We start from the raw sequence: 23,668 nt of genomic DNA, 5'->3' as shown, positions 1-23,668 counted from the left end.
GGGAGAGGGAGAAGCAGGCTTCCCGCCGAGCAGGGAGCCCGATGTGGGACTCGATCCCAGGACCCTGGGATCACGACCCGAGCCGAAGGCAGATACCTAACGACTGAGCCACCCAGGCACCCAAGATCACTGTATTTTATTGCCCAGACTTAAAAACCTCCAGAGATGAAGAACCTCATGATAGAAATAGAAAAGTCAAATGACGAACTAGGACAATATTAGCAACATGTGACAGAGAGCTAATATCCATGTAAAGAGCTCTTGCAAATCAACAAGAAAAAAGGCAGACAGTGCTATAAATGGCCTGTAAGTCACAAAAATGTATAGGACCAAGAAATGGAAGAGAAATGGCCCAAATCCATAGGGACAGAAAGTAGACTGGTGGTTGCCAGGGACTGGGGAGGCAGGTGGGGACAGGAATTGGGACTGACTGCTAATAGGTACAGGGTTTCTTCCTGGGGTGATGGAAATGTTCTGGAATTAGTAGTGATGGTTGCGCACACAGTGAATATACTAAAAGCCAATGAACTGCATTTTCCCGTGGTGAAATGTTACGTCATGTGAATTATAAATACTCAATGGTTTTTAAAGAGAGAAATGGTCAGTTCCACTGCGATCAGAAAGGGCAAGATAACCACTCCATCTAGAAGTTGGCAGAGGTTTTTAAAATAATAGCCAGTGCTGGCACCTCTGGTGATGAGAAAATAAGTGGGTATAACCTTTCTGGAAGGCTATTTGTAAAGGATCTACCAGAAGCATTAGAAATGGCTAGTTAAGCACGTGAGAAAAATGCTCAGCATCATTAGCCATCAGGGAAATGCAAATCAAAACCATATGAGCTAGCTCTTCACACCCACTAGGATGATTACAATCAAAAAGATAGATGACAAGAGTTGGCGAGGACGTGGAGAAGTTGGAGCCCTCACATGCTGCCGGTGGGAACATAAAACGGTGCAGCGGCCACAGAAAACAGTCTGGCAATAAAATGTTAAACTGAGAATTACCATATAACCCCGCGGCTCCACTCTTAGATACACACCCAAGAGAAAGGAAAACACGGATGTCCACACAGAAAGTCACACACGAGTGTTCACAGCAGCCCTGTCTGTACGCACGATCGCTGGGCCGCATGCCGGGAAGTGGGAGCGACGTCAGTCCACACGATGGACTATGACGAGTGAGGCGCTGACACCTGCCATGACACGGGTGAACCTTGAAGACATGATGCCAAGTGCAAGGTGCCGGTCCTAAAAGACTGGCAAATTCTCTGATGCTACTTCTGTAAAAAGAACCGAATAGGCAAATGCATAGAGACTGAAGGCAAACCTGTGGCTGCCCAGGGTTGAGGGAGGGGAGAGGGGGGAGTGGCTGCTAATGGGTGCAAGGTCTCTTTCTGAGATGATGAAAGTGTTCTAAAAGCAGATCACAGTGATCATTGCGCAACTCTGTAAATATAGCAAAAGCCGCTGCTGTACGCTTTAAGTAAGTTCATTTTACATACTTGTAAACTATCTCAATAAAGCTCAGCGGGTGCCTGAGGGGCTCAGTCGGTTAAGGGTCTCCCTCTGGCTCAGGTCATGATCCCAGGGTCCTGGGATGGAGCCCCGTGTCCAAGGGCTCCCTGCTCCGCGGGAAGCCTGCTTCTCCCTCTGCCCCTCCCCCTGCTCGCGCTCTCTCCCTCACTCTCTCTCAAATAAATAAGTGAAAAATCTTTTAAAAAAGAAAAAAATAAAGCTCAGAGAGCAAGAGGGCTGTAGAAGCACTCATAAAGCCTTCAACTCAGCACTTCCCTTTCTAGGAAATTAGCCTAAGGAAATGAGAGATGGGCACCAAGATTTATGTACGAGATGTTTGTCACGCAGCTATCTATTCGAGCAGGAAAGTGAAAATGGCAGAATTAGGAGTCTGGATAATATTAAATACATCATGGCCTCTCTGTGTAAATGAAATATTGTGTAGCCAGTATAAAAAAGACATTCTGGGGCGCCTGGTGGCTCAGTCGTTAAGCGTCTGCCTTCGGCTCAGGTCATGATCCCGGGGTCCTGGGATCGAGCCCCGCATCGGGCTCCCTGCTCGGTGGGAAGCCTGCTTCTCCCTCTCCCACTCCCCCTGCGTGTGTTCCCTCTCTCGCTGTGTCTCTCTCTGTCAAATAAATAAAATCTTCAAAAAAAAAAGACATTCTTAGAAGATATTTCAGAAAAATGTCCAAGCCCTGTTAAGTGAAAAAAAGCAGGTCACAAAGCAGAATGAGGAATGTGCGTCTCCCCAGGGCTGGGGGTTTTGTCCTAAGGTGTCTGCCCGTATTTCCCACGCGCCTGGCACACAGAAGGGGCTCCAGACAGAAGTGCAGAACGAAGAATGAGCGAACGCTGAAGGAACTGCAATGTGGGGGAAAAGTTAGAGAGGAAATGCAAGAAGAAAGGTCACAAAGACTTCTACCAAAATGGAAATGCTGGTTCTCTCTGGGCAGGGGGCTCGGAGGCGGTTTTCAGTCACTGCCCTGTAGTTTCTGCCATGAGCTTTATCGACAGAAAACGCAAAACCAAAACCACGAGGAGCTCAAACGTGGAGGCTCTCGGTACATTCGAGGTTCCTAGATTACACGAAGATTTCAGATGAGACCAAGCAGGGCCCCTCGGTGCCGCGCAGTTCCCTGGAGACGGGTTTCTCCCCCGCCTCGGCCAGCGTCGGGACTCAGGTCAGGCAGGTCGTGGGAGGACCCCCCGCGTCAGCCCCACGTGAGGGAGGCTCCAGAGGCCAGATGGCGGGTGCTGCTTAATCGTTCCCCATGGACACTGTCACCTACTGGTTCCAGAGGCCGAGAGGTCTGCAGCGTCCATGGCCCGAGGAAAACAGTGGCCTGCTCCCCGGCGCAGAGGGGAGATAGGAAAAAGGGGTGTGGGGCCCCAAAAAGGAAGCTGAGGCGGCCCCTCCTGCCTTGGGGGTAGGAAGCTCCCCTCCTCCCCCCCCTCACCACTGAGGGCCAGCCGCTCAGAGCGCAGAGATCTCTTCTTGAGCATTTTGGTTTCCTTTTCCATTCACAAAGAAGTGGGTGGGGGATTTCCAGCCGCGGCCGCCTCGCCTGCTGGGGCTGTCAGCCGGTGCCCGGGACGGGCTGCCGCGGGGGCCCACCTCTGGGATGTGGCAGCTTCCTACCCAGGAAGCCCCTTCTTCCGCCTTCTCGGGTGGGGACACGTTGTGCCCTTGCTGAGCCGGCTTTTGACTCCAGTTACCCAAAAAATGCCACATACTGACATTCCGTTTTCCAGAATGGGAAACTGAGGCTCAGAAAGGCTAAGCTCTCGGCCCAAAGTCACATGTCAAGGACATGAAAGCCAAGATCTGAACCTAAACCTGTCCCCCAGCCCTTCTCCCCAGCTGCCACACTCATAGCCCAGACCATGGCGATGGTCTTGTCCCAACATCCCGTCCCCCCAAACAAATGAAAACAGAAGGCGCACTTCCAGAAAGCCGGCAAAAGGCCCCGTGGAGCAGGAGGGGCAGGTGAAGCACCCCCAGAGGCACTGGGGGCACAACATGAGAATAAATGAACATCGTTGGCCACCCTCCCCCTGCTGGATTCAGAAGCACTTTCTAGTCTGTGGATTTATAGAATTTGAGCTCAAAGGAAACACACCGATATCATCCGCCCACGGTGTCAGCATAGTCAGGGGTTTCTTCTGAGCGACAAGCTACTCTTCAAAAATGATCTCACACGGAACCCCAGTAAGGGGCCGATGGGGCAGCTGTGTGTGCATTTGGGGCCCCCATGGGAGCCCTGCCCACCACCACCCCTTCCTTCCTTCCCAGAAGGCCCAGATCAAGCCCCTTTGTTGCCCATTTCACAGCTCAGAGAAGGGTGGGGACCCACCCGGGTCACAAAGCAGCCTGGGGCACAGCAAGGACAGGAACCCCGTTCTCACCATGGGGGCCTCCTGCCCCTGGTTACCCTGGGAGAGGGAGGGACTGGGGCGCCACTGGCCTCTAGCGCTCCCATCTGTCTCCCCACGGGGACCCTGGGGCTCTGCCTGGCCCATGAAGCTCTACGAGGCTGTCAGGGAAGGGTAGGTGGCTTCTCCACCTGTCTGGGGGCCAAAACACGGACCCCTGGCCTTGGCAGGCCTGTAGCAGATGCTGTCCCTGGCTCGTCTGTCTCCCAGCTGTGTGGCCTTGGGCAAGTCTTTCTACCTCTCTGTGCCTGGTTCCTCATCTGTGAGATGGCTTCATCACCCCCGCCCCCGCCCCCCGGGCTGTGTCAGATCGACAACAACTAATAAAAGTAACGACGATGACCACAGCCGCTGAGCTCTGCTCAACACCCGCGGTGTGCGGGGCGCGCTCCGGAGCGCCGCCGGCAGCAGCTCGGTCAGCCCCACAGCTCCCCGCCGGTGAGGGCCGTCCCGTGGCTATTTCTAGGAAACATTTGAGGAAACTGAGGCACAGTGAGGGAAGGCCAAGTGCCTTTCCCAAGGTCACACCGCTTGGAGGGGGCAGAGGCAGGACTCAAACCCAAGTCTGTCCGAGCCAAAGGAGGCTGCCCCCCTCCCGCCTGGCCGCTTCCTGCCCGGCCCTCCTCCTCTTCCTCCTCTTCCTCCTGCCTCCCAGAGGAAACCACCAGGCCTCCGGCGGACATCCCTTTCTCTCTGCTTCCTCTTTCCCACACTCAGGGGCACGAGCTCCAGGCTCAGGCCCCCGGGGTCCAGGCTGTGGCTCCCTCTGCCTCTCCCGGCCTCAGTTTCCTCACCTGTACAACCGGCGCGTGCCAGTGCCGACCTGAAGGAGGACGGCGAGCAAGCCACAGGCTCCGACGGTGACGCCCTCAGCCCCAGCACGCCCCGGAGAGGGGCCCGGCCGCCACCCCGGCCGTCAGAGCGCCCGTGGCTGCACGGCCCCGACAGCCGCCCCACCCGCAATCCCGCCGCCTCCTGACAGACGACTGGCCCAGCCGGGGAGCCGAGGGGGCCAAGGCCTGGCGGCCTCTGGTCGAACTGGGTCCCCCAGACTGTCTCCCCGCTGGATGATGGGCTCTGGGAGGGCGGGGCCGGGGCGCTTCCAGGCACCCCAGGAAGGTCTGCTGCCTGGAGGCAGGGGCCTGAGGCTGCCCCTCTGCTGCCCAGTCAGCACACGCTGTATCCGTGGCCTCCGCCACAGGACCAGCCCCACGGGCAGGCGCTGTGAACGTCCCCATTTTACAGATGAGGAAACTGAGGCCCAGAAAGGCTGAGTCACCTGCCCCAGGCCACCCAGCTCAGAAGGAGCAGAGTGGGAACGGCTCTGAACCACACTGTCCAGCTGGCCCACGCCCAGCCACCCCTAGGACCAGCAGCCCAGCTACTCCCAACCAGACCACTTCCTCCTGGGGCTAGCGAGGCCCGTGGTGCATATGGGGGTGCTCAGGGCTATGGGCTGAGGTGTCCCCCACCTCCTTCCCCTACCTCTTCTCCAGGCCAGGCAGCAGAGGCCAAGGGCAGAGCATGCTGGGTGAAGGAGACACTGGCCGGCTCCTCTGTGCCTCAGTGTCTCCAATCTGTAAAAAGGTGGCACTGGACAAGGTGGCCACAGGGAGCCTTTCCCAGTCTGAGAATTCCAAACAGAGGCCCCCCAACCCAGATGGGGCCACGAGTGATAGTAAGTCCTTCTGAAGGCTTACTCGGCCCCAGGTGCAGCCTGACTCCCTGAGGTTCCAATCCCAACCCAGCTACTCAAGAGCTGTGTGACCTCACACAGGTCATCATTCTTCACCTCGTTTCCTCATCTGTGAAATGGGGGCAATCCCCGGAGCTCTGTCATAGGGCCACTGTGAGGGTTCAGTGAAGCCAGGTCAGTAAAGGTCCTCGTATATAACAAACGCCAAATAAATGTTGGCTAAAAGGTTACTTTTCGACCATCGCTACAATTCCATCACCCCCACTGTACAGATGAGAGAAACTGAGGCTCAGCCCCCAGACCTGTTTTGTTGTTGTTGTTGTTGTTGTTGTTTTGAAGATTTTATTTATTTGACAGAGAGACATAGCAAGGGAGGGAACACTAGCAGGGGGAGTGGGAGAGGGAGAAGCAGGCTTCCCGCTGAGCAGGGAGCCCAATGCGGGGCTCGATCCCAGGACCCTGGGATCATGAACTGACCCGAAGGTAGACGCTTAACGACTGAGCCACCCAGGCGCTCCCCCAGACCTGTTTTTAAATATTGGTAACCAATCCAACTTTTTCTTTTTTTAACTGCCGAGTAGGATGGCACATCTCCGGCCTGGCCTGGCTGGGTGCTGACACTCTGCAGGCCTGGGCTCGAGGGAGCCAGTCGAAGAGTGTGGCCAGGGGCTTGGAGGTGGGAATCCCTTGCAATTGGGGTTCCAATCTCCTCGGGTGCATGACCCTGAGTGAGTCCGTTTGCCTCTCCCAGCCTCAGTTTCTTCCCTGTCAAATGGGCCAGTGGCCTCGAACCTCATGGGTAAGGACTTTAGGTCAAGTGTGTAGGGCAATGGCTGGCGCATAGTAGGTGCCCATTCAAGCTAGTAAATATGCTGTCCCCCATTCTAGCCCAACCCTGGGACTCAGACATGTCTGAGGAGGGGGAGTTGCCACCGGACGAGTGGAGACAGAGACCAAAGGGTCTCGTAGGAGAAGAATCATGCCACTACTCATACTGTGAGAACCCCAAGTCCTCCCTGGGGCCACAAGGCCCCCACCTAACCCAGCCCTAGCACCTTTCCAATCTTCTCTCTGCTTGTTCCCTCCATCCAGCCCCTGGCCACTTGTTTATTCCTCAAAGTCTCCTGGTTCATGGCCACCCCAGGGCCTTTGCACTTGCCATTTCATTGACCTGGGACTCCTTTACCCAGATCTTTCAGGATTGGCACCTTTTCTCATCTCAGACATCACTTCCTGCCAAGGGGCCTTTGAGGACCACCCCCCAATGCCCAGCCTCCTCCTGAAGGCCAGCACCCAGAAGGGAGGCCCATCTCTTGCCCACCTGCAGGGATGCCACTGAAAGCAGAGAAGGCCATGACCACCCATCTTCGGACACTGGAAATAGCCCCAGGTGTCTCCTCTGACCACCCTTCAGCTCCCCAGCCAGCAGCCTGGCTCTAGCCTTCACTTACACCCCCATTAGCAAGGACTCCCCTTATAGCCCTCATCATGAGCTTGAGTGGCTGCTTTCACCCCTGCTTGCAGATGAACAGAATGAGGCCGAGTGGGGAAGACCAGCCAGGGTCATACAGCTGGTCAGAGGCAGAGGTGAGTCTTGGGGACCCATGAGCCCCTGGCTCCCTGGCCTCAGTTTCTGGATGGCATTTGCTTGGCTGAGGCCCAAGGAACATGTCTCTGGGCAGCTTCCCTGTCTCAGCTCTTGTCTCCAAACCTCTGCCTACTCTGGGCAGCAGGACCTTCTCCAGGTTTCAAGTGCCATAGCGTGGGTGTGAATCCAGAGCTCAGGCCTTTACCCACCACCTACTGGTTGTCGAACCTGCAACCTTCCTTTGCCTTCTGTGTAAAGCTGCTCCTCTAAACAACTCCAGGGCCAGAGGTCCAGACTGCCCACCTGGCAGGCACACTCAATCAAGACTTATAGTCTCAGTATCCTCAGCCCGGAGACTGGATGCTCCAGGTCATTCCAGGAAACATTCAGGAACAGCCCCTAGACTGTTCCAGACACAATGGGGAGCTGCTGGAGGCTGGTGGAGCTGGGCTGCTCTGCCCAGCCATACTTGGTGGGGGGCTGGGAGAGGCCCTACCAGGCTGCTCACTCTGTGGGAGGACACCCCAGGTCTTGGAGCAACCACCAAGCCTAGGACAGAGCCCCAGGGTCCCAGCTGCCCTCCCCCAGGCCTCGACTTCACAGGGGCCAAAACACCACTTCTGAGTCCTCAGGGCTCCAACGGGGGCCCCACCATTGGGGCTCCTGAAGAACAGGAGCCCTGGCGGTGCCTCCCAGTTGGGCACTGAGGACCCAGACCAGCACTGCGAATAAATCCGTGTTCTCGACCCCAAAGTCATTACCGTGACAACAAGGAGCAGTAACACCGAGCACTCCCCGGGCCAGGGGCTATCCCAGTTAGCGCAACAGCGCCAGAAGGCGAGAACTCTGTACAAGCCCCCTTGTACAGAGGAGGACGCTGAGGCTCAGAGAGGTGATGTCCCTTGCCTACGGCCCCAGAACTGGGGAAAATACTAATTCATTATTTAAACTCAGGTCCACTTGACTCCTGACACCTGGTTTTCCAAGATGGTTTATTTTAAAAGCAGAAGTTGTTTTTTTTAACTTATTTTTTATTTGTATTTTTTAAGTATTTACTTAGTAATCTCTACCCCCAGCATGGGGCTCAAACTCACGGCCCTGAGGGTCAAGCGTCGCACGCTCCTCTGACTGAGCCAGCCAGGCACCCCAGAAGCTGTTTTTAAAGTGAAGTTTTATAGGGACCCCATGCTGTCACACAGATAAGACCATGTGTTTGGAATGTTATTTGCCTTTCATGGTGTCATAACCTCAAGACTTTAAAAATGATGAGAAAACAGTTTTTATCTGCACTTGCATTTTCCAACAGCTTCCCGTTGTGTTTGGAATAAAATGCTAACTCTTCACAGGACCCTCTAACCACACATACTCCCCATGCTCCATCTTCCCTCTCTGTGCTCCCACCACCCCAGCCTCTTCTGCTATATTCTTCAAAACACACAGAATGCCCATCTCAGGACCTTTGCCTGTGCTGTTCCCTCTGCCTAAAACACTGAGAGATTCTTTTTTTGTTTTGAAGATTTAATTTTTAAGTCACCTCTGCACCCAAAGTGGGGCTTGAACTCACAACCCCGAGATCAAGAGTCACATGCTCTACCGACTGAGTCAGCCAGGCACCCTGACACTGAGAGATTCTTCACTCAGGATTAAGACTGTGGTCCAAAAGTCACCAGCTCAAGGCTCACTATGAAACTTTGGCAATTAGCACAGTGTGGTGTTGGCCTAAGGACAGACACATGGGCCAAGGGGACAGAAGGGAGAGTCTTCCAGAAGCACACCAGTGGACACTGGATTTAGGATAAAAGCAGCATTGCAATCCGATAGAGAAGAGATGGTCACATCAGCAAATCGTGCTGGAACAACTGGAAGAATTATGACCCCTACCTCACACCATACATAAAAACTAATTCGAGATGGATCTTGGTCCAAAATGTGAAGGCCCAAAAATAAAGCTTCCAGAAGAAAAGACAAGAAAGATCCTCATGAAACTGGGTAGGCAAAGTTTTCTTAAACCGGACACAAAAAGCAGTAACTATAAAGGAAAGCAACTGATAACCTGGACTTAAAATTAAGAACTTCTGTTCATGAAAAGATTCCATTAAAGAAGAAAAAAGGCAACCCACGGAGTTGGAGATGATATTTACAATCCAGCATATATAAAAACTCCTATAAGAACAGAAAACTCAATAAAAATAACAAGCACATCACAAAAGAGTTAATTCCAGTGGCCAATAAACAAATGAAAAGGTGCTTTACCTCATGAGTCATCAGGGAAATGCAAATTAAAGCCGCAATGAGAAACCAGTACACATCCACTAGCAGGGGTGAAATGGAAAAAGACTCTCATACACTGCTGGTGGGGACATAAGATCATGCAGCCACTTTGGAAAAAATATAGAAGGTTCTTATAAATATGCACTTACCATATGACCTAGCAAGGCCTCTAGGAATCTCCCTGAGACAAATGGACGCACATGTCCACACAAAGAACTATACCCAAATTTCATAACAGCATTATTCATAAGAGTCCCAAAGTAGAAACAATCCAAATATCCATCAACAGGTGGATGGATACGCTACTTGCGGTCCATCCATACAAACCAGCTACTGATGCACATGAGAGCATGAACAAGTCCCTACGACATTCTGCTGAGCAAAAGCAACATGCTGCGTGATTCCATTTGTATGAAGTTCAAGAACAGAGAAACGTAATCCGTGGAGTAGGAGTCAGTGGGAGGAGGGGGTGGCTGGGGCTACTGACATGGAGGCGGCGGGAGGGAGCCCCCTGGGTGCTGGGTCACTTGGGCGTGTGCAAACATGGCAATACTTGTGAAGCTTCCGAATCACACACCCACTGCTGTGTATGCGTGGGACACGGTGCTGAAGTTTAAAGGTTACTTCACACAAGAGGATTCTTTGGCAACACCCTATCCCAACCACCAAATTGGGGCCCCTCAGTGATACTCCCAGAAGCCCCATTGCTCTTCCTTTAGAACAGCGTGTAGAATTTATAATTCCATGTTCAGTTGTAGGTTTATTCCTCAGTAGCTCCCACTAAGATGCCAGGTCCCCAGCATCAGCATCTATCTGGACACTGTAGGTGCTCAATAAATATCTGTTAAGTGAATGAATAACTAACTCTCTTCCATTCAGACTGTGACCCTCCCCGGGCCAGGATCACATCTGCTTTGCTCACTCTCTAGCAGCATAACAGAACGAGAAAGGAATTAAATGAAAGCCACACGGTCCCAGCAACTTGATACACCTGAGTCAAAGATAGAGCTTGTCAGGTGTTTGGAACACCTTGACCCTCCAGCCTCATCTGCAGAGCTGAATTAAGTTGTCAAAAAAGGAACACACAGAATTTTTAACACTTGAAAATGGACATCCACAAATCATGAGACATGCAAAGGAATCAAAATGACAGTTTTGAACCCTCTAGAAAAACCCATGACCCCTATTTGTCATGGTCCATCTGGGTCAGGGTTGTCAAGGACCTGGACCGCCCTGTCACAGCCCACATGATGCCCATATACGGTGTCTCTGGACTTTCTACACAATCCCTGGCGGGTACTCCTCAAAACTGTCATGGGAAACAAGGAAAGCCTGAGAACCTGTCAAAGCCATTAAGCCCCTAAAGAGACATGACAGCCGAATCTAATATGGTACATGCTGGAACAGAAAAGCAGTATTAGGGGAAACGAGCAAAATCCAAAGACCACGCGGAGTGTCCTTAACACTCGTGGCCAGCGCTGGTGCCTGGGTTATGCCAATGCACGCAGTAACGAAAGATGCTCACATGGCAAGGCTGCGTGTGGCGTGCGAGGGACCCCTGCGCCATCTCGGCAACCTCTCCGCAAACCTAAATGGCCTAAAAGAAACTTCACTTTTTAAAAGGCACGCTTTCCTCCGGGTGCTGTGCGGCCGCCCGCAGGGCTGTCGCGCGGGGAGCTTACCTTGGGCGGGTCGAAGAGCTCCAGCACGCGGTCCGCGCCGCCGTCGGGGCCCCGGGCGCGCCGCAGCGCCAGCCGCCCCCGCTGCCAGCGCGCCCCGCTGTCCATGGACGCCTCGTCCGCCAGGCTGTAGCGCAGCGCCGCCTCCTTGAGGGCCTCGGGCGGCGGCTCACGCGCCAGGCTCCAGGGCAGGAGCTTCCTGGCCAGGCCGGCCCGGGCCGGGCCCTCGCCCGCCTCCCCCGCGGCCCCGGGGGCGGCGGGCAGCTCCCCGGCCGAGCCGCGGCGCAGGATGTGGCGGAGGCTGTGGCGCAGGTGCTGGAAGGTGCAGGCGGCGGACGGCCGCGGCGGGGCCAGCTCCTCCGAGCTGCGGGCCTTGGGCAGCGCGGGGGCGGCGGGACCCGGGCCCGACTCGGCCGGGGCCGCCTCGGCTTTGGCCGGGGGCCCGCGGCCCGTGTCCCGGTAGTCGCGAGCGGGCGGCGCGGCCCGGGACCCCGGCGGCCCGGGCGCCCAGCCCTCGCGCACCTCGCGGCAGAAGTAGCGCTGGAAGAGGTCGGTGAACTGCAGCGACACGAGCTCGGCGCGCAGCGGCGCGTGGTGCGGGTGCTCGCGCGCGAAGACCCAGTACTGCCGGGCCAGCTCCCGGGCCGCGGCCACAGCGTGCAGCTCGCAGAATTCGCTCCAGCCCCGCGGGGACGGCGACGACGCTGCCGACGGGGACGGGGAGGACGCGGAGGAGGCCGAGGAGGGCTGCAGGGTGGGTCCGTTCATGGCGGAGACCGAGGTGGGGCGGCCAGGCTGAAAGACACGGTGGGGTGGGCGACAAAGGAGTGAGCAGGCAGGTGAGCAAACGACTACTTAAACTCGTCACCGCAAGACAGGTTATGCACCAGGCACAACGTCAGAAATCGGACGTGACCGATAATACCCGGTGCTGGTGAAGGTGCAGCGAAATGGTCGCTCCCCGACAACGCTGCCAGCACTGTTAACTGATGCGGCCTTTTTGGAGGGCAACTTGGCAGGATCCATTTCAGACCCAGGAATGCCACTCTCAAGTATTCAAGAGAATGCTTGCTTGCAATGTGCAGAGAGGCAGGTACAAGACAATCCCCTGCTAGATGTTTTCCGCTTCGATGTGTATACAACTTAAATGCCCATCAGAGGCAGGTAAAGCAAACGGTGGTACATCTGCAGACTGGAATATTCTGCAGCAGTAGAAAAGGTAGAGGAAGGTCTGTGCTACCACCCCAGGGAGATCCTCAAGGCAAACCATGGAACAGTGCAGACTGTGATCCCATTTACGTGCACACACACAAAACCAAATTACCAATTTTTATGTGCGTGTAAATGTGTTTAAGTGGTGGGCAAGAAGGTGTGGCTGGAGCAAAGCTGCCAGAAACAGTGGTGACCTCTGGGGCAGAACCAGATTGGGGATAACAGTAACCAAGGAATACTGCTGCTACTTGCCTCTAGAAAATATGGTAAAGAACACAGAGCCTGTGTTCAAATGCCAGCACCGCCCCTTACTAGTTATGTGACTTTGGGTGAGTTACTGACTTCTCTCTGCCTTAGTTTCCCCATCTGTAAAATGGAGAACACAATTGGAGCTGCCTTATAGGAGTGCTATGAGGATTAACTGAGTTAATAAATATAAACGTGTTAGAACTTAGGAAAAGCGGGCGCCTGGGTGGCTCAGTTGGTTAAGTGACTGCCTTCAGCTCAGGTCATGATCCTGGAGTCCCGGGATCGAGTCCCACATCAGGCTCCCTGCTTGGCAGCGAGTCTGCTTCTCCCTCTGACCCTCCTCCCTCTCATGCTCTCTGTCTCTCATTCTCTCTCTCTCAAATAAATAAATAAAATCTTTAAAAAAAAAAAAAAGAACTTAGGAAAAGCCTACTAAAGGCTGGCTGTTACTATTTATAAATATTAAATGAGAGTGTATCATTGGTGAAAATACAAAACAATGAATAAAAAGGAATCAATTAACAAGACTCGCAAAGGAGTGCAAAGGTATTTCCTGCTCCAATGTGGGGGGAATGTCAGGACAGGCAGACCCTTGCCTACCCATCGCACCTGGGGTTCCCTCTCCTCCCACCCCTATGGCTCCTTCTTTGGCACCCCACAATCAAAATGGCAGAAGCCCCCTACCCTCTGCTGTCCGAGGTGCTGAACCCTGGACCTCTCTAGTTAAGTTACAATCAATAATACCGTCCTTCCTTCCACCTAAGCCTGTCTGGGCCTGGGCCCCTTTTGGGGCCCCGTAATGATCGCTGCTCATTCCACCACCATGCACCCCAATAAAAAACTATTACCGAGGGCCTACTCTGTGCCAGGCACTGTGCTAGGCCCTGGGGGATACAGCAGTGAACCAGACACAAATCCCTCCTGGGGCTACACTATTCACGTATGTAGAGGCTGTGTGACCTCTGACACCTGACTGGACATCTCTAAACCCCAGTTTCCTTATCCGTCAAATGCGGAGCACCATCATATCCAGCTCATTAAACGGTTACAAGGAGTCCCTGAGAGGCACTCAGGGTGGAGACCTGGACCTGGAAACTGAGGTTCTTTCTCCCACACACCACTGCCCAGGCACCTTCTATTTGTGTGACCCTGTGCAGGGTCAGGGCGGGGCAGACCTGTAGGGCAGCTGCAAGGACAGTACCCTCTCCAGGCCATGGTGGCGACCCTGCAGTGACTGCAGGACACCCCAGACAGTGCAGAGTAAGTGTCTGCGTCAGCGAGGAAGGTGGAAACCTAGTCACAGTAAGCGCTTGGCACACAGTAGTCAATAAAAGCTGCCAGGCAGAAAGGAAGGGAGAGGAGCCACATGTGCCCTTGATCACCGCCCTCGGCCAAGAAAAGCACCCTGCACCTGTGAAGGTGCGTGCGTGCGTGCGTGTGTGGGGGGTGTTATCTGCATGTGTGTGTGATTTGTCCTTAGTTAACCCCATGGCCACGCCACACCCCCACCTCCACACAGGTGAGGCAAGCACTGTTCTCACAGGTTAGGGGGCCCAGAAAGCTCTCGGATTCCTGACCCAAGCTCCTGCCCACCTGTGAGACCCTGTGTGATCTGCCGCCACTCGTGCTAGCTGCAGCCTCTGGGCCTTGCCTTCGGTGTTCCCTCTGCCCTGCCCGCTCTCGGTCGGCTTCCAACTTCACACACGAGAAGCCTTCCATGAGCCCACCAACCGAGTCAAGTACTGAACTTGTCCTTCAGCACACTGGTCACAGTTAACATTCAATAGCTAGGATTACTTAGGGAAGCCTGGCTGGCTCAGTCAGTTAAGCGTCCGACTCTTGATTTCAGCTCAGATCATGATCTCGGGGTTGTGAGATCGAGCCCCCCCCCCCCCATCGAGTCTGCTTGAGATTCTCTCCCTCTGCCCCTCCCCCCATATGCGCTCACTCCCTCTCTCTAAAATAAATAAATCTTTTTTAAAAAATAGCTGTGATTTTTATTTTTTTATTTTTAAAGATTTTATTTATTTATTTGTCAGAGAGAGACACAGCCAGAGAGGGAACACAAGCAGGGGGAGTGGGAGAGGGAGAAGCAGGCTTCCCGCCGAGCAGGGAGCCCGATGCGGCGCTTGATCCCAGGACCCTGGGGTCACGACCTGAGCCGAAGGCAGACGCTTAACGACTGAGCCACCCAGGAGCCCAGCTGTGATTTTTAAAGTAGTGGCTATCTCCCACCAGACTGTGAGCTTCACAGTCTGCTCCCTGCACCAGCCCCAGTTCCTAGCACGCAGCAAGAGTTCAATAAATGCCCACTGAATGAATGAATGGATGGATGCAGGAGGTCAGCTGCATCTGCACCCTCTGGCTCCTCTGGCAGACGACGCATGGTGGCCAGCACCCACCCACAACCACTTCTCACTGGGCCAACGCACCTCATGGGCACCCCGGAGTCCCGATGCCCAAGTGCAGGACCCAACCTTGGCAGGAGGCTTCCTAGAACAGTGCGCCGGCTCTGTGCTTCCCCACTGCCCAGGTGATGGCTGGCAGCCCTCCTCACCACACCTCCTACTCCAGTTCCCCCATCAGAAGAACAGCATGTACCAAGCACTTGCTAGACATCAGGCGTTCTTCGAACTGCTTTTGCAAAGCATTAACTCTCCCAGGCTTCATGACAGCCCTAGGAAGTTGGGCCTATAATTGCTCCCATTTTACAGATGGAAAAACTGAAGTACGGGGAGGTCCCATTGCTGGCAATAGAAACCCCCACAGAAGCCACCCCCAAAATGCCTGATCAGTGCCTGAATGCACACCATGAGGAAGATTCACTTTCCTCATGTATAATGAACAAAGGAGTGAGATCCAGAGGAGGGACATAAACTTCTCATTCAGATCCTATGGGAGTCAGGAGGCATTAGCCCCTCTGTCCAGGTCCCTAACGCACCAGGTGGTCAGGAAAACAGCCACAGGGTACAAGTTTAAAAACAATGATTCCACATTTTTATACATTGTAAAATGATCACAGGAGGTCTAGTTTTTATGCTGTATACCTGAAACTAAGGTATGTCCATCATATCTCAATTTTATTTTATTGCTTAAGCTTCAGCACAAGCAGGGGGAGTGGCAGGCAGAGGAAGAGGGAGAAACAGCCTCTCCGCCAAGCAGGGAGCCCGATGCGGGGTTCGATCCCAGGACCCTGAGATCATGGCCTGAGCTGAAGGCAAATGCTTAATCAACTGAGCCACCCAGGCGTCCCAACCATATCTCAATTTTAGAAATACAATTTTAAAAACAAAACTAACAATAAATGACACTATTTCTGGCTTTCTATATGCCCTGCTCTGTGCTAAACACTTTGCATATATATTCACTAGTTTAATCTCCACTGGAGGGTAGAGAGGAGTCTTATCAATATGTCCATTTTATAGGTAAAAAAGCCAGGGCATGGGAAGAATAGCCTGCCCACAGCCCCACGGCCAGTGAGGCGTAGAGCTGGGATTAGAACTGCTCACTGCCCTGTGCCCTCAACCAGGGCTGTTTGCCCCTGGAAGGCCAAGAGGCCATCTCACTCCTGCTCACCCCCAAGGCCTGGTCAGAAATATTACCTGTATGAATTAATGAACTGCTGGGTTTGAGGCGGGCTGCGGGTGATAGTCATGCTCTTGGAGTTATGCTCCCGACCGACATGGACAAACAGAAGGGCTGTGAGGCTCTGAGAAACCCACTGGGATCTCCCCACCACCCAGATGAGCTCTTGAGTCTGAGCTACCAACCAAACCTGGGATCGCATCCTGCCTCTGCCACTTCTTCACTCTGTGGTGCAGAAGAGGGGACTTGTCTCTCTGAGCCTGTGTGCCCCTCTGTAAAATGGGCCAGTGTTCAGCTCTTGGCATTCACTAGGAGCATTCTGAGGACGGAGGTCTGTGGGGTGCTGGACCCTGGGCTCAACAAACAAGGGGCTGTTGCTATTTTATTACTATTATTGTTAGCAGAGAGGAGCACCCACTCCAGAGAATTTCAGGCCTCAGGTCACAGAAGCCACAGGGGGAGCCTGGCCTTGCGGGCTGGGCCAGCAGGGAGCGTCAAGGGAGCTTGAACAAAAGGCCTTCTCAGGGGAGACGCTGCTCCAGGCAGGAAATCACCAGTCACAGCACTGAGCACTCAGCTGTGGCCCACGTCGGGGAGGGGGCGTGCCTCGGAGGTTTCCTGGCTGGGCGGGCAGCCAGGCGGCAGGAAGGTGGTCCCCTTCTTGGGCCTCAGCCCAGGTGGTAGCCATTTATTGAACACTTACTATATGCTAAGCAATTGATCAGATCACACCAACTGTGGGATTAGGGCCTGAAAAGCTCTTAGCAGAAAGCATTTATTAATCACCTGAGGGTTCCCAGGAACTTCTAAGTTGAGGCTGGGGGATATAAGTAGGGGGGTCTTTGGGGCACTTCTATCGGCCCCCTCCTCCCTCTTCTCCCCTCCCCCCACCTACCAGAGCACTGGAAGCCTGGGTGGCCTAAGGGATGAACGGATTCACAGAGGGGCCTGCACATGTACAGAGTCCCTCCCACCTGATCAGCTTGGGCTTCTGGGGCAGGGAGTTCCCAGCTATGTGTGTGGAGGAGGGGCTCCAGCATTTCCCAAATCCCACAGTGGGGTGAGGGACAAGGATGATGTTATGTGGAACAGGAAGGTCGAATCCTGGCACCCCCCTTCCCCCCAAGTCCCCACAGCAAACACAAGGAGATCGCTGTCTCCATGCCCATCCTAGGGCCCCGGGCCAGAGTGGGGGTGGATCTGCCTCTTGGGACCCCAAGTTCAAAACAACTGTGTCCACCAGAGTGCCTGCTAAGGGCAACCTGGTGAGGGCCTTAAAGCCTTAGCCCAAGCTTGGTGTCCTCTGTTCAAGCATATCCATCCTAAGGGGCCCTAGAGCCTCTACCAAGTCGGAGAGAAATGAGGCGCTGAACAGCTGGAAATCCTGACTCTAAGCAGAGAATCTGAGCTGTGGAGCCCACTCTAACCCATGACTCCAGAGACTGGGGCTCCTCAGCCCCTCCTCTATCCAATTACCCTGGGTAACAATGTAACCTGGGGAAGCTAACATTGCCCATTTAATTATCAGGCCCAGGTGTGGAGAAGGCCTTTACCCACCTGTGGGAATTCCACCTGCCAAGGCTTGGGGAGGATAGTTTAAATTGTGGTAAATGAAGTTAAAATGAGCCAGTCCAGAGCTTCCATCCTCCCCCAGGTCCACAGCTTCCCCTGGCCCCAACTCACAGATGTTTGGGCAGGAAGTCCCATACCTTCAGAGGGAGACACCTCCTCCAGGGAGGCCTCCAGGTTGACTACAGGCCACGGCAAGCATTTCAACTTTTCCCACCTACAGCACCAACTTCTCCAGCACCCAGACCCTCTGCCCAAGGAAGCCCAGAGAGTTGGGGGGGATTCCAACACACACAGCCTGGCAGTCAGCCCACTGCCCTTTCACACCATTCAGGCTGTCTAAACTGTGGAGAAGCCCATGGGAAGTAGGGAGTGAAGGTTCTGAAGTCCTGGGGAGGCTGAGAGGTAGGTTCTGCTCTAGATCACTGGGCAGTCAATGGAGTCCTGATGCACCCTCTCCAGGGTCACCTAGTGCCCAGGGACATTTATCAGGCTGGCACAGTCTGCCAGAACAGGAAATGTCCTCCAGCTTCCTCTGTCCCCATGCCCAGCCTGACACCCCGACCACCTACCCAGCTAGGCTTCAGGAGAAAGCCAGGGACTATCCCCCCAAGAATGGGCAGGACTCGCCAGCCCCAGCCCGCCCCCCCATCCCCACACGTGACTTATTTTCACTGCCCCTGAGTTGAGGAGAGAAGGGTGAGACTCTGCGGGGGGTGGGGGGAGACCCTCAGCGAGCCCTGCACCCTGCAATGGTGCTTTGCGGTGTCAGGAAGGGTGAACCTCTCCCCACACTCCTCGCCTTCTCTGTGAGAGGACACAGAGGGCCAGCTCTCAGAGGGCATATTCTTGCCAAAGGCCCTCTTTTGTGACCCTCTCCCCCAACCACATTTCCAGTGCTCCACCTCCACAAGGCCAGCACCTCCATCAGGCACCCTGTGAGTCAGCTCCCGGTGAGCAGGGCATAGACTTCCTCCCTCCCAAGCCTCCCTGGGGACACATGGGGCAGAGGCAGCCTCCAACCCCCACCAACCGGGGTGGGGGCCCACATCCGGGCAGGCCCCCAGGGGCTCCCGGCCTGGCTCACAAGGAAGCCTGCAGCCTGGCCCCCCTCGCCGACCCCTGACAGGGTGGCGTGGGAGGAAAAATCTTCCAGCCATCTGCTCAGCTGCTGGGTTTCCGGTCGGGGCGGGGCCGGGAGACACCAGGAGGACTTGCTCTCCTGGGGAAGTGCCCCTTGCCCCTACTGGGAAGAAGACTACCAGGTCGAGAAGCCCAGTGGTGGCCAGTGGGACCTTGGAGCCCTGGCTGAGGAATGGTGGCTGCCCAGGGGTCAGGGCCCAAGTGAGCCGGTGTCCCGCTGTGGCCTTTGGACCTGCCCAGTTTCCAAGGGACTGCAGGCCCCCGGAAGCTAGGGAGCTGGGGCGCAGGGCTCCTGGGTCCAATTAGGCCTGACTCAGCGAGTGACCCCAGCTGAGTCACTTCCCCCGGGCAGACTGCCCGCCTCAGTTTCCTCAGGGAGGGCGGGTAGCTGGGAACAGGGTCTGGCTGGGAACAAGAAACTTGTATTACACCTCTGGACTCCAAGGCAGGCTTCGCCCATCTGCCAGATGGAAGCAGCTTCCTGCCCCGCCCAGCCAAAGATGCTGAACCCCCGGGGGCAGGCGGAGGGGGGGCCCTTGGGACCATTTTCCCAGGAAACCTGGCAATTAAGTGCTAGCCCCCTCTGGGGCACTAGTTGAGCCCTGCACACTTATTGAGCACTGACTGCATGCCAGGCATTATGCATGCCTCTTTTCAACACAATCCTATCGTGCAGTCATTAGTACTCCCATGTCATAGAGGAGGATAGTGGAGCTCAGAGGTTAAGGGACAAGGCCAGGCGCCCAGAGCCATAGCAATTACGGCCAACACAGTTCAAGTCCCTACACTGGGCCAGGCTCATACACTCCATATGTATGAGGCTTACGCACAGGCTCATATACCCCAGAGAGGCTGGGACTCTTGGTCCCCATTGAGTAGATGAGGTCCAGAGAGGTCAGATAATTTGCCCTAGGCCTCACAGAACCTGGCAGATCCTGGATTTGGCTCCAAACCCATGTTGCTACCAGGGAGAAGTGGGAATTTAACAGGAGAGGCATCTCATTTAATAATATTAATAATAATATCCTCTATTATTGTCAGGTGAGGCCCAGCACTGAGTGGTTTATGTATATCTCCACCCACCCCCCCGCAAACGTGGGGTGCGCCGGGACTGGGAGGTCTCTCCAAGTGCCTCCAGCCCTACCCCCTCTGCCCTTGGGGAGGCTCCATCCAGGAGATGGAGGGTGTCCTGGGGTAACACGGCTTGACCAAGATATCCAAGGGCCCCCAAAGGCTGAACTGCTGCAGGGCTACCCTGTGCCTGCTGGACCCAGGCTACCCCCATATCTGGATTGTTCCACAGAACCGATTTGTACTAGAAAGTTCTATCTATCAGGAAGGATCAAGCCCAGGGTTCATAGGAACGGGGGTTGGGAGGATCAGGAAGGAGAACAATCAGAGCTAACATCCACAGCAAATAACAGTCTTATCATTATTGCGACTACCACTGCTGATCAACATGTTCTAAACACTTTGCAAATTCACTCATATGGTTCCAATGATCCTAAGAGTTAGATACTCTTATTACATCCATTTGACAGGTGAGGAAACTGAGAGGGACGGTTAAACAAGGCCTCACAGCAAGGAAGCACCCCCACCTCACCCTGCCTGCATCTTCGCAATTCTTCTCCCAAAGACTCATGACCCCCCAGAGCCGCACAGATGCTGGAGGTGCTCGAGGGATGCTGATGGACAAGCATTCCGCAGCCAGCAAACTCACGCTAATGATGGTAATGATAGAAAATCACCACCACCACCTGTAATTTAACCCTCTCTCTGCCAGGCAGCAGGTGCTTTTCATACACTGGCTCATTAAATCCCTACCACAGACCTGTTATTATCCCATTTCACATGGGGGGAAACTGAGGTTCACAGGTGTCACTTGCCCATGTCCTCAGCTGGACAGAAGCCGTAGGAGCATGGGACCTATGCTGAGCCCCTGCAGGTCCTCAAACCCCAGCAGCTGGTACTTCAGTCCAGCCCCTTCCCAGCTGGCTGGCTCTGTGGTCCACAGGGACTCACACAAGTTCTAGGAATGTTCACCCTTTGGCTCAGAAGGATTTTCCCTCCCAGAGGAGCGTTGTGGGAAAAGGCTCAGAAAAAGTGTATTAAAAACCCTTCCAACTTCCCAAGCGGGCCCTGGCCTCTCATCTGCTGACCCCAACCCGCCCAGGCGGCCTCTGCCTGCTCTCCCCCCATTTGGGCTGGGTCTCCAGCCCCCGCAGCCCCAGGGAGCCTGCAGAGCTGTTTCCGCTCTGACAGCCAGGTCAGTGATGGGAAAGCCAGACATGACTCGCGCCCACAGCCCTGGAGACCCATGTGCCCATTGCCTGGCAGGGGCCCTGCGGCTGGATTATAAACGGGGAGGCAGGATGGGCTGGCTGCCCTAGCTGAGCCTGGCAGCTGGTGGGTGTCAGGGGATGCTCCTCTCCCAGGCGAGGGGCGTGGGGGTCAGATCTCAGCCCCTCCTGCTCCCAAAGCTGGACCTTGGCCCTGCAGACATCGCCTTGCCAGGCCCTCTGCTCCGGAGCCCCCACCCGCAGCCCAATTTCACTTCCTCCCACTCAGTCAGGCCTGGCCATGCCCCTCCCTGGAGGCCTCCAGCTGCAGGCAGTGACCTCCTCACCTACATCATAGTGGCCGGGAATGGGGAAGAGAAACAGGAGAATGAGGAAATTAAAGAAAAAAAAAAAAAAAGCAGGACAGGCAGGCAGACCCCCCCTCCCCAGTTCCTCAAATGCAGTCCCCATCATCCCAAAAGCCCCCATAGTCAGAGGGAGGGAAGGGAGGGGATTTCTCCACCAAGCATTAAAGGCCTCTGACATTGCCCTCCCAGCCATGCTGACCTATAAGGCAATACCACTCCCATCCCCCCTTATTTTTGGATGGGAGGATTCACCTGGGCTCCAGGTCTGGGGTGTGAGGGCACCAGCTCAAAGAGAACTGTGCTCTGGGACCCTTGAACCCTTGTGAAACCCCAAACTCAGTGACTTGGGGGCACCTGGCCTGGCCCACCGCTGAGGTGTGGGGTGTGGAGAGGGGCTTCTAGAATCCAGAGATAACACTCATAGCCACATGGCCTGGGCTGGGAGAGTGGGGAGGGACAGGTGGCCCCACTCCCAGAGGGCTCTTCCAACCTCACAGCCTCCGTTTGACTACTTTCACTTTCAAAGTACCCCAAGCGCTTGACCCTGGACCCCTCCTCACCACGCACAAGTTGAGGGGGACTGCTGCCCTGACTGACTGGGCTACTTTAAGGGGCATTAACTGCGGGCATTAACCATACCCTATCAGCGCCTTCCCCACGGCCTCCCCTATTACATCCCCAACACGTGTGTGGGTGGGGGTGTCGGCTGGGAGGGTGTCGCAGGAGCTGGAGAAGGGCCGCCCCTGAACACCCCATCCGGGTCAGGGGCAGGACAGTATTTCAGGCTGTTGTGGGAGTGCGCAGACACCGGGCAGAACCGGACAGGGGGCCTCCTCTTCCCCCATTAGAGCCCTCCCAGCCCCGGAGGAGGGAGCACCGGGAACGGCCGGCTTACCTGAAAGAGAGGGGGTCCGGGCCCGGCCTGCCCATGGCGTCGCGCGCCCCCGGCCCCCCGAAATCCCGAGGGGGCGGGCGGGCCCCCGCCCCGGGCGCGTTCTCTCCCACGCGCCGGCTCCTGGCTCGCGGCTCGCTCGAGCGGGGCTCAGGCAGGAAACCCGGGCTCGGAAAATGGCCAGCACCTCATCATTTCCGCCGCCAGCGCTTGACAGTTGCGGGAGGATGCGCCCCTGGGCCGCCGCCGGGGAAACTTTGCTGCTGCTGCCGCCGCCGTCGCCACCACGGGCCGCGACAGTCCGGGCGGGCGGCCGGGCGGAGGCGGTGGCCCGAGCCCATGCCGCCTCGCGCCGTTATGTAAAGAGGAACCGGCTGTGCGAGCGGAGCCCGACGGGGGAGGGCGGCCACGACAGGGGCGGGGCCAGTATGGGCGGGGCCGCTGGAGACCACGCCCCTGTCCGCCCGCGAACCACACGGCCGGCGGGGACGGCTTCGGGGGCGGGGCCTAACCTGGCCCCGCCCATCAATCCTGCTCAGCCGCTGCTCACCGGGTCCTGGGGTCTCAAACGCCGAGCCCGGAGAGAGGCGGGCCCTGCCAAGCCACGCCCACACCTCGCCCACCCGATGTCGCTTCGCGCAGGCTAAAGAAGGGAATGAAAGACCGAGGGGCGGGGAAACCTTGGCCCCACCCACCTCGTGCCTGCAGACCCCCCAGGTGCCTCAGCGCAGCGGGGGCGGGGCCAGATGGAGGAGAGGCGGGGCCTGGGGGCGGGGCTGGGACGAGCTCCTTGGCCTCGAGGGGGCGCGCCCCTGCGACTCCCTCCTGCAAGGCGTTATCTGCGCGCTCCGGGCGGCTCCGCGCAATAGCGACCACAGCTTTCATCACCCCCAGGGGAAGGATCCCAACCCCGCCCGGCCCCGACTATCCGCGACTCTGCTGAGTCGACCCACCACGGCCCTAGCCCCGCCCCATTCGGGTTCTGTCCCCACCCTCGGTTCGGCTCGCCGTTGCGGGTGCCTGGGTAGACCGACCGCTATTGGGCCACTACTCTCGGGGGCCCCACCCCAGGAGTGCATCTTTCTTCAGGAAGCCCTCCCGGACCGCTGGCACCTATGACCTCTGGGCCTCCCTCTCTGCTGTCCCCCGTGCTTTCATTTTCTCTACAGGCCTTATGTGGGGTCAGG

General features: G+C 55.8%; 1 protein-coding gene across 3 annotated transcripts in view; it reads right to left on the bottom strand.

Moving 5' to 3' along the window:
• Positions 1-22,862, bottom strand: part of SH2B3 (SH2B adaptor protein 3) — a 37,811-nt gene extending 14,949 nt beyond the window's left edge. Inside the window, exons 1-2 of one of the 3 annotated variants that reach the window (XM_035017013.1) lie at positions 22,485-22,862; positions 11,188-11,979 (exon numbers count right to left, since the gene is read on the bottom strand). In XM_035017013.1, the coding sequence (XP_034872904.1) occupies positions 11,188-11,952 (765 nt within the window). In that variant the 5' untranslated portion in view covers positions 11,953-11,979; positions 22,485-22,862. The remainder of the gene's footprint in view (positions 1-11,187; positions 11,980-22,484) is intronic. The other 2 variants (XM_035017011.1, XM_035017012.1) reach the window with 2 other exon arrangements.
• Positions 22,863-23,668: the final 806 nt, after the last annotated feature.

Source organism: Mirounga leonina, unplaced genomic scaffold, assembly GCF_011800145.1.
Source record: "Mirounga leonina isolate KUSES-001 unplaced genomic scaffold, KU_Mleo_1.0 Mir_171, whole genome shotgun sequence".
Taxonomy (NCBI): domain Eukaryota; kingdom Metazoa; phylum Chordata; class Mammalia; order Carnivora; family Phocidae; genus Mirounga; species Mirounga leonina.
Note: the sequence above shows the minus strand (reverse complement) of the source record. Positions and strands in the feature narration are given on the sequence as shown.